We start from the raw sequence: 17283 nt of genomic DNA on the forward strand, positions 1-17283 counted from the left end.
AATTTTTAATGGGATTATCTGCCCTGCAAGTAGTAAATATTTACTCTTTTTTTTTTACTCCCCCTGATCAGCCAGAAGGCCAGAAGGTGTAATAATAGTGTGCAATACGATACGAGTACAAATTAAGTTTGAAACAGTCTAAATTGAAATTCCAAAATTGTTATCTACATCCACACACACAGAGAGTTGCTCAACGCATCTCAGGTATTTGGAGATGATGATTATGATGAGAATAGAAATGAGATTGAAAATCCCATCCGTAATTGGGACAATGTGCATAAAACATGAGTATTGTTGTAGGTTGGGTTGATATATAGATTGGTTTAGTAGGAACGAACGGTAGTCGTGGTCGTGGTACAGCAAAAGCAAAAGTGATTCATTTACTCGTTGATCTCATTCCTTCTACAACGCGTCTCTCCTGCTTATGTAATAAGAAGACTTGGACATTTAACTCTTGATTGTGTTACATGCAACATTTGTAATCTTATTTAAGTAAGCTGTTCATCTCAATCTCGCGTGTAAAATTATGTTACACAAAAAAACATGATCTCTCTGATTGTTGTTGCTGGTGATCATTCAACTTGACTTTTTCCCCAGCTAATAAGTATACTTACGTACTCACTTATTATTATACATGTCCCTACTGAACTGCACTGATTAATAAGTAAGTAATACGAAAAACCTATGAATGAGCAAATGAAATGAATGATTCATTCTCGATTATTGGGTTGACGTAAAACGAAAAAATATATATCTATATGTTACACTTTAACCCGTGTCGTACTCTTTGAGTTAGGTGCACCACTCAATTAATGTCATATTGCCATGATTATCATTCCTGTTTTCTGCTTTGTTGTCGTGTAATTCATATCCATCATCAATTACAAGAATTATCATTAATCGGGCATGAAACATGGCATTAAGTGAGGTAATAATACTACAAGCAAGTCAACAATGTTTGTTGCCACTACTTACTTACGTATACCGCTACAACTGGTATAATTCCCTGCTAAATTAAGTACTTCTCGCTATACGCGATTAAGTAGTGTACAATAATAATTGCTATTTGTTTACTAATCTGTATCCATAACGTAACGTCTCACTTTTTATTTATTTTATTGTTCCCAGTGGCATTTGATTTCCATGCGGAGATGGATGGGCAGCCCGTCTCGTTTGGGGTGGGTGGGATATAGGAGAGGGTTAAAAGTTAAATTATTATTAAATAATACAATGGCTGCAGAAAGATGCAGTGCGACCACGCCTTTTACCCCAAGGAGAGGGCACACATGTGTATGAGACGACACACATGGAAAAGTAATCCCATCCTAAATAAATATTAAATAAATGATGATATGATACGAAACGAATTAAAAGAGGGTTGATGATTGGTAGAGGAACGTTGGGTACACACATTGCATTGCATTGCATACACACTTCCCTGATCTGATTTGTCGTCATTCTTGTCTGTCGGTCGGTCGGTCGGTGTTACGACACAACGAGAACAAGCTAAATATTGTAATAAGATGATAACACGACGACAAATAGTGGTCAGTGTAGGAGTGTAATTTTTCTCTCTGATGTCTCGCAATTTGAGGCAAGTTCCTCCTATAGATCGTTTAATTTAGGAGGCTTCCATAATAAATAAAATGATATGCAATAATAACTCTGATAATGTTGTGCAGTGCATAAGTAGAGCGCAGGCAGGTAGGTAAGTGAGTAAGTAGGTAGGTAGGTAAGCATTATTGATAACATGCAATTATTTCTACTTGCATAGCTTTGTTTTAGAAATAATCGCACAAGTATCTTCGATATTGGGAATTAGAATATTGCGAAATATTAAGTAAATGCAACGCAATAAAGTAAGTGAGACGAGTTCTGAGAAGGAACGAAAAGTGTGTTAAAATCCATCCTGGTATTTCAGTCAAGGTTTATCTTAACTTTCAGAGACCTTAACACTTCACAAAGAAATAAGATAAATGAACGTCCACTTGATTTGGAGGATTGACTTTGAATTATGAAATGAATAAAGTAACGCAATAATAATGCTTCAAAGGTCCACGTCCACGTCCACCCACCCATAAGCACTTATTCATACTCATATTTTTATACCGTCCAGCCGGACATGTAGGCAAGAAATGTGGACAGAATGTGCAGAATGAGATGGGGGATTGTGTTACTGTCGCTTTTACAATGAAGCTTTTACAAGCAACGAACCACTACCAGATCCTACTGTCAATTGTATGCGATATGACACTGACTTTACACTGCACATTCAATTCAAGACATGCATAATATTCAAGAGATATGAACTTTTGAATGACAGGAGAATTGAATGAAATGTTTAAGAGATTAACAACAACCAGTTCAAGATTTAATTGCAATTAAGACGGGGCACTGTCAGTCTTCAATTTACATCATTAATCTTCCTTATAATATTTGGGATGGGACATCAGCAGAGTACACGATATGATGATCAGATTCAAGGTGTTATCATCATGGGGTGAAAAACACATGGATCGAGGATCATAGAAAATGCGATACTTTGCGAAATGTTTGTATGCATATTAAAGTGTGAGCACGTTTTTTTTTAGTTTATTCATATTTTTTGCACAGTTTGAATGGAAAATCATGGAAAATTGGAAGCAGTGGTTGACCTTTATTTTTTGCGTGATTACGTATTATTTACCTTTCTGATTGCTTACTTATTCAGTAATGATGAGATTGCAAATTATTATTATTATACTTACTTACGCACGTAGGACTGGAGATATTATTACATATTTATAACCCACTGATTGCATATTGACGTTTTACCAATAATTCTGTATAAATAGATACGCGGTGAAAATAGGAGTAAATGCATAAATACATAATCTGGACAAATCTTGAAAGGAGCCAGAAATATTTACAAAGCATAATTGCGTCCTCTTTACGTAAATAGCTGACCTTATAAAATATTTGACGACTTATTACTCGTCACAAATGAAATTGGCATGTTGGGTAATTTTCTTTACCTCTGCACTAATTTCCACTTACTCTCTCTCACTACTACTCTCACTCGAATTGATTGCGCAGTCAATACCCAATCGATGATCAATGTCAGCAGAAAATAAACGGATGACAAAGTAAAAGTAATTTGGTAATTTACGATTGCAGAGGGTGCATTTACATATAAAATCATTTATCTACCAATAACTGATGGTTGGTGTACGTGTACGCACGACTTGCAAATATGCGAGTACCTCCTCCTCCTCCTCAGTTATAAATTACTTTTATGATTGTCATATCCATACGGTGGGAACAATTAGTTGAAGCATCGAGTCAATTTAATGGCTCATTCATCATGCCTGCGAGACTAGAAAATTCATATGGCAAATCACTTAATGCCGTTGCATTTGCTCGTCGTCGAACTATTTGTGTCGAATCGATCGACGTCGTCACGTTGCATTTCGCTAGATCTACTTTGCTGATAAATGCGTACATTTACTTTGCCAAAGTGTCGCTCGCCATTTGTGGTGGTGGTGGTGATGGCAAAAGCGCATTATTGAGGAATATTGTATGAACTTATTAAAAAAAAGTGGACCTCTCTGAATCTGAGTCACATGCAAGGATTATTATTACAGAAGGATGATGATGATGGTGATGGTGATGATGAGATTATTGATCTTGATTCGATACTCGATTATTAATGATTGAATGAAAAGTAAGGTCAGACACAATTATGACGGAATATAATAACTTTGTGTTGTGTCATCATTATTATTTCACGTAAGCGTCGTCGTCGTCGTCGGTGGACAGAATGATCTAGAAAATTCAAAGGCAATTCAATAATAAGCAATAATTCAATCCCAAATTTTATTTCTTATTTACTACCGACGCAGAGGGCAGAGAGATGAAACCTTCAAAGTGCTTTTTACCTTTTAAAAGGGTGGCTAATCATCATTTTAATCTTAATCTTGATCATGGGAAGGTAATGACGACGGAACAAACAAAAAGTGTCTGGCTGATGGCATTGGTTTTGTTGTTGGATTGAATTATCTATCTCTCCCTCCGCTAACTAAACGTTCAAGAGGTCGAGTTGTTGAAAAAAAGTTCAATTACGACGACGACCGACCACTGGAAGTTTCCATAAACATTCATACAAAGTTCATACAAAGTTATGTAATATGTTATGTGTTACAACACCACGTATGCAGATTTACTCGAAATGAATCTCCATATTCCATGACTTATCTACATTATTGTTAAATTTCATCTCCAAAAACATCAATAATCACAAAATTAACAAGTAATAATAACATGTAAACGACTTGAATTAACTTCTTTGAAATGGGATGAGTAACGAAAAGCACCCAAATTTTGCATGGATTAGGGGTAAAGATATTTGAAAAGTGAGGCAAGGTGAGCGAGATGCCATGCCACGATACGTATGAATGATGCGACCCAATAGATAAAAAAGCCGAGGGGGAGATGATGTTCAATCAAAGGCGATGAAAGAGATGGACTTATTTACTGCTTTTTGGGGATGAGACCATTATTTGGTTTGTTGTCCATTTTTTTGTGGTTGGTTAGGTGTCTTCATTTCATTCTCTTTTTTTCCTATGGCGAAGACGCCAGTAAAGGTTGTTTGCCTGCTAGAGAATAGTCCTCTCGTGTTCTTTGTTTGTTATTGAACGAAAAACATCAAATAATTAGCGTAACGAGATGAAAAATACAAATGAAGCCATTAAATAGCGAGACGACTACAAGTAGTTCTAGGGCAAAATTGTAATGAATTGCTTGGATAATAACTCTGTAATGTGAATAATTATAAATTGATGGCTATTGATGAACGTACTGGTAATTTTTAATTGTTCTGGTTATTCCGCTAATATTTCACTCTTTTCTGGCATCCATCATAAATCGCGTAAAAATGTCATGTATTATGGGGAAAGAAATTGAGGACAGCCATTGTGTGACATTTTTACTATTCACGTAAAATAACGACGATTATGCGTATGTATAAGTATGCACATGCAATTATTTATTTCGCCTTGTGCCAATAGAAATTTTTGGCACCTAAACCTGGAACAGATTAAGTAGCTGTATGGATGGAAGTGACATGAGTCAGGTCAAGCACAATAAGTTGATCATTAATTTGAAGTAATTTATTCTCTTTACTGATCATCTGTATAGTTAGTAAGTTAGTAAAAGCATTAGAGACTGCTAAATACATATAATCGATTCATAAATATTTTTTACTTTAAAATTCTGGGGTTTCTGAATTTCTGATCATGATATGACACATTTTCGTTAATTCAATACATACATATATGAGTAATTGATACATACATTTACCTTTTCCCAAGAAACATTCTACTCAGTTTCCATCTCATTCTCATCATCGTTTGCATCCAAACTGATGAGAAGCTGCGTGTCGTCGGATTCTTTTTCCATCTCTTCCAAGTCCTGGACCTGCTGGAGACCCGAGCAGTAAAAGAGCATGAGAATGGCGAGGGCTTGGACGCGTTCGTCGCAAGCGCAAATTTCGTCCATGCGACTCGTTCCCGGCAGAGACATCAACTCCTGTCGTTTGGTGGACATGAGGTCAATATCTTCTTGGAGACGGTTGAGCTGTGGGGTGGAAAGGAAGACAAGAAACGACATAATTACGAATGTGGAGTATTAGTAAATCCCTGTGGAATGATCAATTTCTTAATCATGCGAGTTCACAGGGAGCGTGGTTGTTAGTATTTTTGTAATAACAATGTGGTGCGATTAGTATATAAAGAAATTATATTACTTGTAACACAGTTAGTTATCCAGCTCTTGCTTACCATGCATTCAGTCAGTGGGTGTGGTGTGGGTGAGGTGGTGATACTGCTTGTGATGGTGTCATGATAAAAATGAAAGCTTACATGTAGTAATAAAAAGTGTCGTGGTTTCCTTTGATGATTAGCGATTAGCTGTGCTCGTGTTAAAAAAACACAATGAAAACTAAAAGTATAAGAACTTATAACAATGATAATGATGACTCAAAATATTTATTGTATCGCATTAATCGACGTCGAAGGAAAGGCACAATTTACGGTTTCGAGTATAATCTGATAAAAACCAAGAAATAAGAAAACAGAACACAATTTCGTGTTTTCTGTCGGAATATTAGGAAAGACTATTAAATGAATTGAGCATGTATCACAACAAAAATGCATGATGTAAATATGGTAATGGTGACTAAGTGGAATAGTGATAGCTTTAAATAAAAATAATACCTCCATCGAGTTAAGTACACATGATAATTATCACACTTCAAATAACTTTAGGTATTTTCGGAATATTCGTATTTTAAATTATTAGCACCGTTGGAATTAATCGCGATATTAAATATTAAATATACGAGCAAAAAACATCACAACTTAAATCAGGCAATACGTTACGAATACGAAACGTAAGAAATCATTATTAAATATATCACATTCACAAAAAAATCACAAACCAAACATTGTGATAACTATACAAAAAGTGAAATACACAAAGATTGAAAAAGCATACCCTGGTGAAAAACACATGCAAGTGTTAACTGGACAAATTGTAATACTGGAATTTTTTTTACAATTGCTAGAACTACAAATTATACATCTCAAACCCTTGCATACATACAAACAATTTAGTATCACGAGAGTCACAATGATGACATTATCGTCCAGATAAAATCTCAGCACAAATTGAGAAATTTCCAAGCACAAAAGGCAATAAGTGCAGTTACAAAAAAGACAAGGAAAGAATTACTGTTGCTCTTACTGACCACATGGTTAAGCTTTTGCTTTCGTTCACTAAGCGATAGATCACTGTAAACGTCACGACCCGTCTCCTTCGCCATTGCGACCAAGTCATCGTTCGGATTCTGGATGAGATGATCCACTGCGGCATTAATGTCCTCCTCAGAAGATCCGAACCCACCCGCGCTTAACACTTCGAAAGGATTGATATCTTGTGAGGATTGTGGAGTCATTCCACAGACCGAGTTAGAAGAAGCCTATGATGAGGGAGATAAGAAAAAATAGAGCGAGTGTAGTAGGAGGTGATTAGACTTTTATGCAAATAAATAATACGAAAAAAATGATACAAATCAAGTCAGGTAGGTGCGAGTGGCATCTATAGTTTAGGGCGAGATACAGAATATACAGACAAAAATAATCGAGAATAGCAAAAGTTAAAAAAAACAGTTTGCAACTTCAAAATCAGTAAATCTGAAATTGTTTTCAGATGTGTTGTGTTCAAATCTCATGTTTAAAATATGAGTTTTCTCAGCAACACTTGCACCACCCATACCATAATTGACTATGGCGACGAGATGATGTACAAGAAGCTACTTCTACCTTTCGGCTAGTTGTAGGAGAAGCTTTTGGAGAAGGTGGGAGACTTTTAGAAATTGAGTTGGAGTTCTGATTAGGAGATAGCAAATTTGTAGCGGATCCTGTCCGACGCATAGTTAGCTGAGCGGACCGATTTTGTACGGCGGACACGATGAGACCACCCAATGTTCGCCGACGTACCCCATTCGACGCAACAGGGGTTGAGGATGTTGATGCAGGACTGCTTGGTTGCTGAAATTAAAAGAACGTAACTTATAATAACAAAAAAACGATGCTCTGGAATATGTATGTAATATATTTATAATATCTTTACCAGACTCCTCATGCTGTAATTGGACAGACTTCCGTTATCACTGTTCCCATCATCACCAAGAACAGTGATTTGATCATCGTCCCCCGTCGTGATGATTTCTGGTGTAATATGACTAGATCTCAAATTCGGAATAGAAGGATAGAATCCTTCTCCGCGACAAATGGTGTTGGCAATACAGCGATCGTTGCACTTTTTATGACATTTCATATGGCAAGTGCGACATGCGAAGGCTTCTTTAAGCCAAATCTACAATTTTACAATAAATACAATTTTAGATATTGGCATAGTCAAATCAATCAACAACAAAAAATTGTAACTACCTTCTTATTACAATAATCACAAATGGTAGCACATCTAAAATTTGTCCTGACAAATTGATGACTCTGATATTCTTCAGTAGGACTCGAATTAGTTTCCGATAAAGCATCCGTCGCAATTTCAATTGGATGAACAGCCAATGCACTGGAAGAGACAGAGTCGGTAGAATCTCTACGTTTGGAAGCAACATCTTCATCAGACTTGAATAGGAAGGAAAGAGAAATCTTTCCGTAGCACATGTGTGGCTCAAACCCAGAGTGAGTCGTTATCAGGTTGTCCTTCCTGCAACAGAGCAAAGAAACAAGACAGTAAGTAATGAATAATGAATAAAATGACAATGGACGGGAAGCCAGAAATATTTATATATACGCTTCAGTAGCATTTCCATCAGGAGATCGGAGGTAATAGTCCTTGACAAAGTAGCCCATTCCAGTCGTCGAACACTCTGCTATTACATCAGCTATTGGGATGGAGAGAGTGCCAATTAGTCTGTCGTTGTTGAAGGTTATAGAGGCCAGGTTAGCGAGGGCAGTCTATAGAACAGAACAGAAAAGACACAATCAAATTAAATGACTTGACTTGACATGATTTTCGAATTTTTAATCTTAAATCATTGGCTGTTGTTATCTACCTTTGACCGTTTACTAGGACTGCTAGTAGGACTAGATGATGGTGGGATTGTGTTGTTAGAACTGGTGGTTGGTTCCAATGAATTTTTTGCAGACCAAACTGCCAAGTTTAAGAAACGGTGCGAATCTTCAACTTTTAAGTCAAATTGTTCCGTAAAGATAGGATCCTGAATAAGACATAATAATATGAAATATCAATCATATGCAAATTAACAAATGTTAGCTTTTAATTTTAATTTTTGAAGTAATTACCCTAGAACAAGCAATGTCCGCTGTTCTGACCACATAGCACTGTCTGCTATCACAAAGAGAATTTCTAAACCCATATCCTGAAGGCCGTTCTGATTTAAGTTCTGCAGGCACAGTGGTAGACTCGCTATTTGAGGAGCAGAGGCCAGAGTCTACCACGGAAGAAGTGTTTTCTTGACTAGGAATAGTCGAGCTGCGACGACGTGGTATGAATGTGATACTCCTGGGGTCTGAGGCAGAAAAAACAACATTAGTTGTTGTTATTATAGGTTGCTGTGGTGTAGCTGAAGATGTAGAAATAATTGGAAGTTCCATCTTCTCCTTTTTAGTTGCAGTAGTAGTAACACTAGTATTAGAAGTGCTAGATGCAGAGGGTTCAATAGATCCAATAGGTTTATGGGGTAAGATACCACCAGTTGTAACAGACGATGAAGTCGTAGCTTCTACAGTACTTCCGGATGACTGTGCAAGTGGATTATTCGTCGATGACGTTGGCGAGACTTGCTCCGTTGGAGTCGTTGAAGAGGTGTTGGTCTCCGGAGTTTCCTCCAGCACTACGGATTCCTTTACCTTTTGCAGCATGGTGGGGTAATGTTTTCTCCTAATTCGCCAAATCACTTTCATGGACGTGCTGTACTTAAAGTTCTTTATACATTGCTTCACCGTTGCGACCTTCTTTCCATCTACGGCAAGAATTTCGTCGCCAACTTCAAATTCGAGATGTTGTTGTTTCGCTTGTGACGATTCGGATTTTGTAGAGCATGACGTGAGTGATTCCACCACAGGGAATTCACTTCCCCTGGTGAATAGAAAAAAACCAATCGTATAGTCTGGTCTGGTCATTAAAGTTGAAATAGAAAGCCAGCAACAAATAAATATTTCATGACTCACATTCCCAAAGTGAAATCCAGATTAGCCTCTCTTCTCTCAGTTTTTACATAAACAAGGTCTCGCACGAGGGAAATGGTGCCGTTGTTGTCATCCACATATGCCGCCACCCAATCAAAGTCCCCCAAGGCTAGAGTGGAATAAACGTTTCCATCTAACAGAGTGGACATTAGACCTCGGCATTCTATCAAAGTCACAGTCAAATTTCCTTTCATTTCGGCGCGTGGAGCAGAGTTTGGAACGAGGGCTGCAATAATGTTTTCGACTCTAGTAAAGAAGGGTTTATAGCGGATCTTGTACATGGGCAACGTGTGTTTCTTGCGGACCGAACGTTTAAGCTGAGAAGTATAAAAAACCAGATCATTAAACTTAGTCACACAGAAATGCATGCACTTATTTTTTTATTAGAAAATTTGTTATTTACCTGGCTCGCAATGATGGACGTGATGTGACTAAAACTTTTTCCATACAACTGAGAGACGACGGATATGTCAATGTCGGGATTTTCAGCAAAACTGAAAGACCTGAAACAAGGCAATGACGAACGGTAATTTTTAAGGTCATGGCCTACCAACAAACAATGGGATTAAATAATAATGCTAATCCTAAGATGACCTACGATATATATATATATATCAAACATCTTATCCTCCAACAGACTACTAAATTGTACAAAACTCAAGCTGTTTAAAAGATGAAACTGTTGTAAAAAAATACCAATGGGCATAAGGCTCCGTTGCGAATTGAAGGCGTGCTTGTCCCTTGACTCCATTAACTACAGTTAATAAAAACCAGTTGAGTACACAACGAATAAAAAAATCGTAACATTAATTTTATGTTGTACTCACACTGCACCGAAAGATAGGCTGAATGACGTAAATGAGTTTCCGCTTGAATTGAGAATTGAAATCCTCCAGCATATTCCAAGTCAACGAGGATATCCAGAGTAGAAATGTTTTTGAACACGGGGTGTAACTCAACTTTCGATGTCTTAAGCCAGCTCAGGATAGGAAAGTTTTGACCCACGTCGACATTTTGAATCTGAAATCGGAAAATATATATGAAGCATAGTATTATATAATAAAACTAAATAAAGGAATGAGTGAAAATTGAATATATGTAATAGCCTCACCGAAATACTGGAAAAAAATTTCCCCAGTACCGTTGTAGCCAGCAACTCTTCAAATTCTAAAAGATAAACGTCAAACTTTTAGGATAATTAGTTGTTGCATTTTGCCATATTTTTTTTACTAATTTTTATCTGATTTTTTTTAGAGTAAATAAAAATCCATCTTTAACCAACCCAAAGATAACTTTCTTAGCACCCATCTCCGAATTCCTTCTGAATTTCGAAGTTCTCGAAATAGGAAATACAGCACAAAGTTGATGGCCCAACAGCTTTCTTTGGATTTAAAGGAGTCATCACTTATCTTTGAAACTAGTGCCTGCACCAACAAAAAACAATATAAATACAATCATCATTTAAATTGACTACAGCCACCTTCATTGGATTCATTGTCATATGCATAATAACTAGAGTTACCGGTGGTAATTGAAAAGTTACAGAAGTTGGTTCTGCTGGTTTAGGAAGTCCCAGCTTTGCATCCTTAATATTCTTCCCATCGGGAGCATCAGGGTCGATAAAAAAGAACGAGAGAATGTACCACACCCCTCCACACACGAGGGCAACCCCAGTCAACACGCCCAACAGGAATGTTAGAAAGGTCCACATCATAGAAAGTGATGAGGTAAGATCCACTCACAGAGGTGGACGATAATAATGATAAGGAATGATAATACTACGAAGATCCTATCGTAGTCTCCTTGTAAATGTCAAATTTTTTACAACCCTGTCAAATCAATGGTTGCAGTGATAATTTTTATATCTTGAAAGACAGTGTCCCATGATTATGATGATGGAAAACTCCACCTTTACTCGAACAGTTCGTCTAATACAGGAGCCATTCCGTATTATTATTACTGTGGAATTAGCTCGACTTGACTGATACTAACATTTTAGATAAATAATGATCAATAATACGAAAATAGAGAGAAGATTGCTAATGCTGCTACTGCTACTTGCTGTTCGTCGGCGACGGCAGTTGATGATGTATACTTTGTTTTGTTGCCGTGTTTCCGTATAATAAGAAGCAATAAGATCTACAACAATAATCAACAGGGCTTATCAGTCGAGTGGTATTTGCAGAGAGGATTTCTCTTAGTTTGCTCAGTTCATGGCCAGCAGCAGCACACCATTTATCCAATTTCATCTCCTGTGCATGTTGTTGTAGTGGTAGAGTAGAATGAGCTTTCCAATGGTATTATTAGCAGCAGCAGCAACAGAAGCAGATTATTATACGCGATGATTGGAATAATCAGGAACTAATGACATGGAATGAAAGTCCATTTGTACAGCTTCAAATGATGATCGTCATCAAGGAGAATGACTATGATTATGGAAAAAGACGACAATCCCAAAAATGATGATTAACGACTTCTCACATCATCACAACGCGAGTTGACTATATTGACTCGACTTTTCCTACCTGCGACAAGATTGAACCAGAAAAAAAGTATGAGGCACGTGAAAAAAATCCTCATTAGTAATATTATTCCAAATCAATCACCAATTCCACTTACTTTACCGCAGAGAGTTTCAGCAGGTGTAAAAGCGACAAGTCCGAGGTAATTTAACACTGGAAGACGGAACAAGAGAAACACCTTGGAAAAACCCTGGAAAGAAACACAACAAAACAACAAATTACCAAATCGTTCCACTATATGAATACCAATTTGTACATGTCTATAGTTATATCCCAGCTGTTCCCCTCCACCTAATCTTATCGTGGCACAAAGCAGTATCACCTTACTTCTAGGTAACAACAAATTATAACAAAAATCCGTAGCAAATTTACCCACACAAAAGGAGTAGGGGGATCACACCAATGGAAACTCTTTCCGTCCCAGCAATCAAATTATTTTTAAAGGGAAGAATAATTAGATTTTTGTTGACAGAGGAAGGAGAGAAAGCGTGGAGTGGGGAGCGATTTATACGAACGGGAGCAAGTCAAAAAGTCAACTGAACACATTATTATTGGTTTGTTTCTCTCGTCTCGAGTTCCTTTCCAGCAGCATCAGCAGGTCTTTCACTTCATTCACGAAATAACAAAAACAGAACCCGATCCGAGGTTCGAGCTACTCAACAAATCCCACAAAAGGAATAGTTTGCTTTTGCTCTCTGCTCAAGTGAAAGAACACAAGAGAGAGACCCACAAATGCCAAAATGTTATACTCTTTCCTTTCTCCTCCTATACAAAAACAGACTGTGGCAATTTATACTTTGTCATCTCGGCTCAAATTTCAGCCTCATAATGACACCAACAAAGAGATCAGACCTTTATATAATGAATGAGGCACGAATCTGGGGTAAAAGTGGTTGTTAATTTCAGACTAGAGTCAAAATAAATTGAATGATGAAGATGATATGATGCTTCTTTCTCTATCTGTTTCAAAATCAAGTAGGAATGTTGATATTTGCCCGTAAAAAAATGTTATGAATAATTTCAAAGTTCCGGGAAGGGCTCTTAAGAGAAGTGCAAATTCGAGTCAAGGATCAAAAATGATTTCTCCTACTCTGTCTCACTCTCTGGCCGACAAGATTACAGAATGTTCTAGTTCTAAATTTATTTTTAGAAATATTATAGTTTTACAAGGGTTTAAAGGGAAATAATTACAAGAATCAGAACCACTTGATCTTGGTGAAAGTTAAGGATGTTTGTCAAGAGCTAACTTGCAGAACTTACTCTCCGTGGTAGAGGTCGATTAGGTTGTGAACCTTAGTCTGGCTGGATTGGGAATGAAATGATGAAGTGGTTGAAGCAAAGTCTTTGTTCCCGTCTGTCCCAGAGTGTTTCCAGAGGAACCATAAGAACGTAGGCTGGCAAAGTTTTTGATGCTGCTGCTGCTTCTGTCGTGATGTTTTCACTTAGCGTTCCGTCATCAGAATCTCTTGTTCCGAGAAATGAGACTACCGACGAAAGTCAGAAGAAACCTCCGAGTAGCAGTGGCTCTGTCTTCCCTGGGATTTTGGACATTTTCTTATTTTTATTAGGATATACATACTTTTTCTTTTTGTCAGCCAGGCTGGTTGACTTTCTTCATCTTTCACCCGCATGTATGCAGTTTAGAAGGTGCAATGGTGTAACTCAACTGAATAGAAATGCTCAGAGCTTTGCAGGTGGTGGTTTTAGTTATACTGAGGTTGGAGGTTGTGATGTGGGTGGGTGGTTGGCTGGTGGGAAGAAGAAAGGCCAGAAGGGATTATCTTTATTTAGGAGAGAGAAAGCGAGGCATAATGTTAAGCTCCACTCCTGCTTTCGGTAGAAAATTGGATGAATATGTCACCTTGTCTGCGCCAGTTAGGAGGAGTAAGAATGGGCTGAATGATTCATCCCATGTTGGTATTTAGGAGATGGAAAGTATTCACAAAGGACAGGGGGATATGAAGACGAAATTGAAATTATGCCCTACTTTTACACATAGACAGACATATATCTGGTTTAATTTCATTGATATTTTTTATAGTGTGGTAAGGCTTAATATAAATATATAACATTTGCAGACTATATCTCACTCAGGTACAAGATTCTCAGTGATTCTACACATATCTTTGTCTAAAAGTTAAAGCATATTCTTCCACTCCTAAGAAATCCAACTTTCATAATTTCGCTTTCACCAAAGGAAGAATTTCGCCCACTCTACAAATTAGCTTGAGATTTGCGAGACTGTCGCCTCGAGTGGGTCCTAGAGTAACGATGGCAACCCGCATCCCCAACTCCCGAGCAGTTATGATGTACCTAAAGGCAGAAAATGTTTGCAGAGAGGAGCCCAACACGAGGAGAGCATCAGATGAGTTAAGATGATCTGCAAATTTAAGGACATTCTTAGCGTTACAAAGAACATTCAGATAAATTGTGGACACTTACCATAAATTAGTTCAACTTTAGCTTTGGGCACGTTATCACCGAAAAAAACAATGTCGGGCTTGAGAACTCCACCACAAGATGGGCACGGCGGTATATTAAACCATTTTTGGATATCCTGGAAACAAAAAAAGAAATTTTATAGTGCGAATATTTGGTACTGAAGTAAAAAAAATTGGGAAACTTTTGATTAGTTCCTGGGACTAACTAACAATGAGATGACGCCAGCGGTCTCGCTCCGAATTTGATGAAACAACGATAATTATGTAGCCTTAGGTAAATAATTGAACACATGTTTCGGGATTTTCCATAATGCTCAGTTTAAACAAAGTTATGATGGTATAAGTGCCCGAAAATCCGCATTTTTCTCGTTAAGTTTTTCGTTTTTTTTTGTTTTTGAGGGAGAAAAATGCGAATTTTCGGGCACTTATACCATCATAACTTTGTTTAAACTGAGCATTATGGAAAATCCCGAAACATGTGTTCAATTATTTACCTAAGGCTACATAATTATCGTTGTTTCGTCAAAATCGGAGCGAGACCGCTGGCATCATCGCATTGTAAGTTTCAATTACGTACTGGATCGATCGTGATGTCTCCATCCGGTCGGATTTGTTGCGGATTATCACCACCGCCCCTTAAGGCCAAATTGAGGTTGGCGTTACAGTCTATCAGCGTATCTTGAAATACTCGTCTCTCCACCGTGTACCCACAATTTTTGACATCGATGCACTTGACGACATGATTTGTCCCGTGTAATTCGATGCAGTCCGAGCTTCCTGCCTTTTTATGAAGTCCGTCCACATTTTGAGTCACTAGACAACTAACCTTTCCTCCCAGTTCCCAATCTCGAACCGTTTGATGAGCAATGTTGGGAGTAAATGATGAAAACCGTGGCCAGGCGAAAAAATTTCGAGCCTATTAAGACATTATTAATTATTATTACGACAGATTTCAGTGTCCTTAATCCATAAAGATAATCGATAATAATAATAATAATAATCACCCAGTATCTTTTTTGGGCAGTCGAAGATGAGAGAAATTCTTGTATTTTCATTGGCTTCTGATTCGATGTAGCGAACAAGCCAACATCTTCGGACCGGTAGTCTGGAATTCCTGTTGATAAGAGTATTGATTTGTTATCTAAGTACTAAATATGAGCAAATTACATCTTGTATTAAACTATTTCTAAGTTTAATGGATGAAGTGAAGGGACCCGTCGTTTTGCTGAGAATAATTCGAATTCATGAAATATTTTTCCTCAAGTAACTATTACATATTTATCATTTTCTGTTTGGTAAGCAATCATCATTTTAGTAATAAGTTATCACAAACTGTTTGTATTTGATATTTCATTTCATTGGACGATAATAATAAGCAGGATTTTATCATGGGAATTATTATCTGAGAGTATTCACCGTCTTATCTACCCATACATCATTATTTCATTAAGCATTCCGAGTGCAAATTTTACCTGATTCAGTGGAAACTCCAGCCCCTAAACAATGAAATTTATATAAATTATCAGTTACACATTGCCAATGAAGAATATTATTATGAAACTACTGGTTATATTATGCAATTAGTAATACCCGTAATAACAAGGATGCGTGAATGATCACTTAAAAACTGTTGGAGTTCAGCAATGTCTTGGGATCTTGGGGGCTCATGTTTGGGTACAAAATTTAAATTCAACTTAGTTGCTGGTGAGGAGGATGTAGCTGTAAATCGTCGTATTAACTTGTTCATTAGGTGATCCTTGGAAATGTTCAGGTTTGATGAGGTTTGATGAATATCTGTAAATATAAATAACAATCATCACTAGGGCTTAATGAGAACAGAAAATGATTAGCAAACTAATGTTCAAGAATATCGATTAGACAAAGAAGTGAAATGTACACAAATAATCAGTATATAAATACGTATAATGATAATATGTAAATTTTCAACTTGTATGCAAAATTTTTCAAATGGCAGAAAAGTTGTTTTTTAAACAAACATTCATTCGTGATATCAATTTTACTTCACTCACAATAAAACCGAATATTGTACGAAAATTAAATTCTTCTCGTACTCCCCACTCCCAGTTGATTTGATTTGCACTTCACGGTACCGGAAATAGCAATTTACTTTCAGTCATATGAAACCGGGTGGAATTTGGTCTAAGCAAAACGGATATCATCCAGGAAACGGACAGCAATAGTAATTTTATCTGTAATCGTAATCAATGTTATTATTACTATTAATAGTACCATATATGTAGGTATCAGTAAATTAGAACACAAAACTTACGATATATAGTTTAAATTAATCACTGCAATTCTTGCTTCTTGTTAAATCGACTTGTTAATCAATTACTAGTGCAGTTAATATCGCATCCCGCAATAATAACAATAATTAACTCATCATCAGCTGATTGATTCAGAAATCCATTAAGAGAGCGATGTGGATTGAGCAGAGTAAACATATCAAAATAAGATCAGCATCTGCAATTAAAATAGAATCAAATTCACATTAGCATATTATCAATTAACTTATTAAGATGAGAA

The 17283-nt window shown here is 37.0% G+C and overlaps 2 protein-coding genes across 4 annotated transcripts; both read right to left on the reverse strand.

Moving 5' to 3' along the window:
* Nucleotides 1-5131: 5131 nt before the first annotated feature.
* LOC110858208 (PDZ domain-containing protein 8) lies at nt 5132-13707 on the reverse strand. 3 transcript variants are annotated; one of them, XM_035858594.1, is made up of 17 exons: nt 13556-13707; nt 12393-12485; nt 11296-12298; nt 11056-11197; nt 10885-10940; nt 10601-10793; nt 10470-10527; nt 10177-10276; nt 9756-10090; nt 8868-9663; nt 8618-8782; nt 8356-8519; nt 7989-8268; nt 7669-7914; nt 7359-7586; nt 6785-7015; nt 5132-5613 (listed from the first exon to the last, which is right to left on the reverse strand). In XM_035858594.1, exons 3-17 carry the CDS (start codon nt 11485-11487, stop codon nt 5356-5358), a joined length of 3444 nt encoding a protein of 1147 aa, XP_035714487.1. In that variant the 5' UTR covers nt 11488-12298; nt 12393-12485; nt 13556-13707; the 3' UTR covers nt 5132-5355. The 3 variants fall into 3 exon arrangements, with proteins under 3 accessions (XP_035714487.1, XP_021962583.2, XP_035714488.1); XM_022106891.2 differs by lacking the exon at nt 13556-13707 and adding an exon at nt 12668-12712; XM_035858595.1 differs by lacking the exons at nt 5132-5613; nt 13556-13707 and adding an exon at nt 12668-12712 and having other exon boundaries at nt 6005-7015.
* Nucleotides 13708-14301: 594 nt separating this feature from the next.
* LOC110857984 (NAD-dependent protein deacylase Sirt4) lies at nt 14302-17166 on the reverse strand. Its single transcript, XM_022106601.2, has 8 exons — nt 17027-17166; nt 16767-16946; nt 16327-16530; nt 16209-16232; nt 15741-15850; nt 15314-15652; nt 14738-14852; nt 14302-14675 (listed from the first exon to the last, which is right to left on the reverse strand). Exons 3-8 carry the CDS (start codon nt 16481-16483, stop codon nt 14470-14472), a joined length of 951 nt encoding a protein of 316 aa, XP_021962293.1. The 5' UTR covers nt 16484-16530; nt 16767-16946; nt 17027-17166; the 3' UTR covers nt 14302-14469.
* Nucleotides 17167-17283: the final 117 nt, after the last annotated feature.

This window comes from Folsomia candida, unplaced genomic scaffold (genome assembly GCF_002217175.1).
Source record: "Folsomia candida strain VU population unplaced genomic scaffold, ASM221717v1 Fcan01_Sc020, whole genome shotgun sequence".
Classification (NCBI taxonomy): Eukaryota; Metazoa; Arthropoda; class Collembola; order Entomobryomorpha; family Isotomidae; genus Folsomia; species Folsomia candida.

Excerpts from the sequence above, each read along its gene's own strand:
- LOC110858208 (XM_035858594.1), bottom strand. The coding sequence starts at position 11,487 with ATGATGTGGACCTTTCTAACATTCCTGTTGGGCGTGTTGACTGGGGTT. Across the intron at positions 11,198-11,295 it reads TAACTTTTCAATTACCACCG|GCACTAGTTTCAAAGATAAG; the intron begins GTAACTCTAGTT and ends TTGTTGGTGCAG. Across the intron at positions 7,587-7,668 it reads ATTACAGCATGAGGAGTCTG|CAACCAAGCAGTCCTGCATC; the intron begins GTAAAGATATTA and ends TTTTAATTTCAG.
- LOC110857984 (XM_022106601.2), bottom strand. The coding sequence starts at position 16,483 with ATGAACAAGTTAATACGACGATTTACAGCTACATCCTCCTCACCAGCA. Across the intron at positions 14,853-15,313 it reads GAGACATCACGATCGATCCA|GATATCCAAAAATGGTTTAA; the intron begins GTACGTAATTGA and ends TTTTGTTTCCAG. Across the intron at positions 14,676-14,737 it reads TAAAGTTGAACTAATTTATG|ATCATCTTAACTCATCTGAT; the intron begins GTAAGTGTCCAC and ends TTAAATTTGCAG.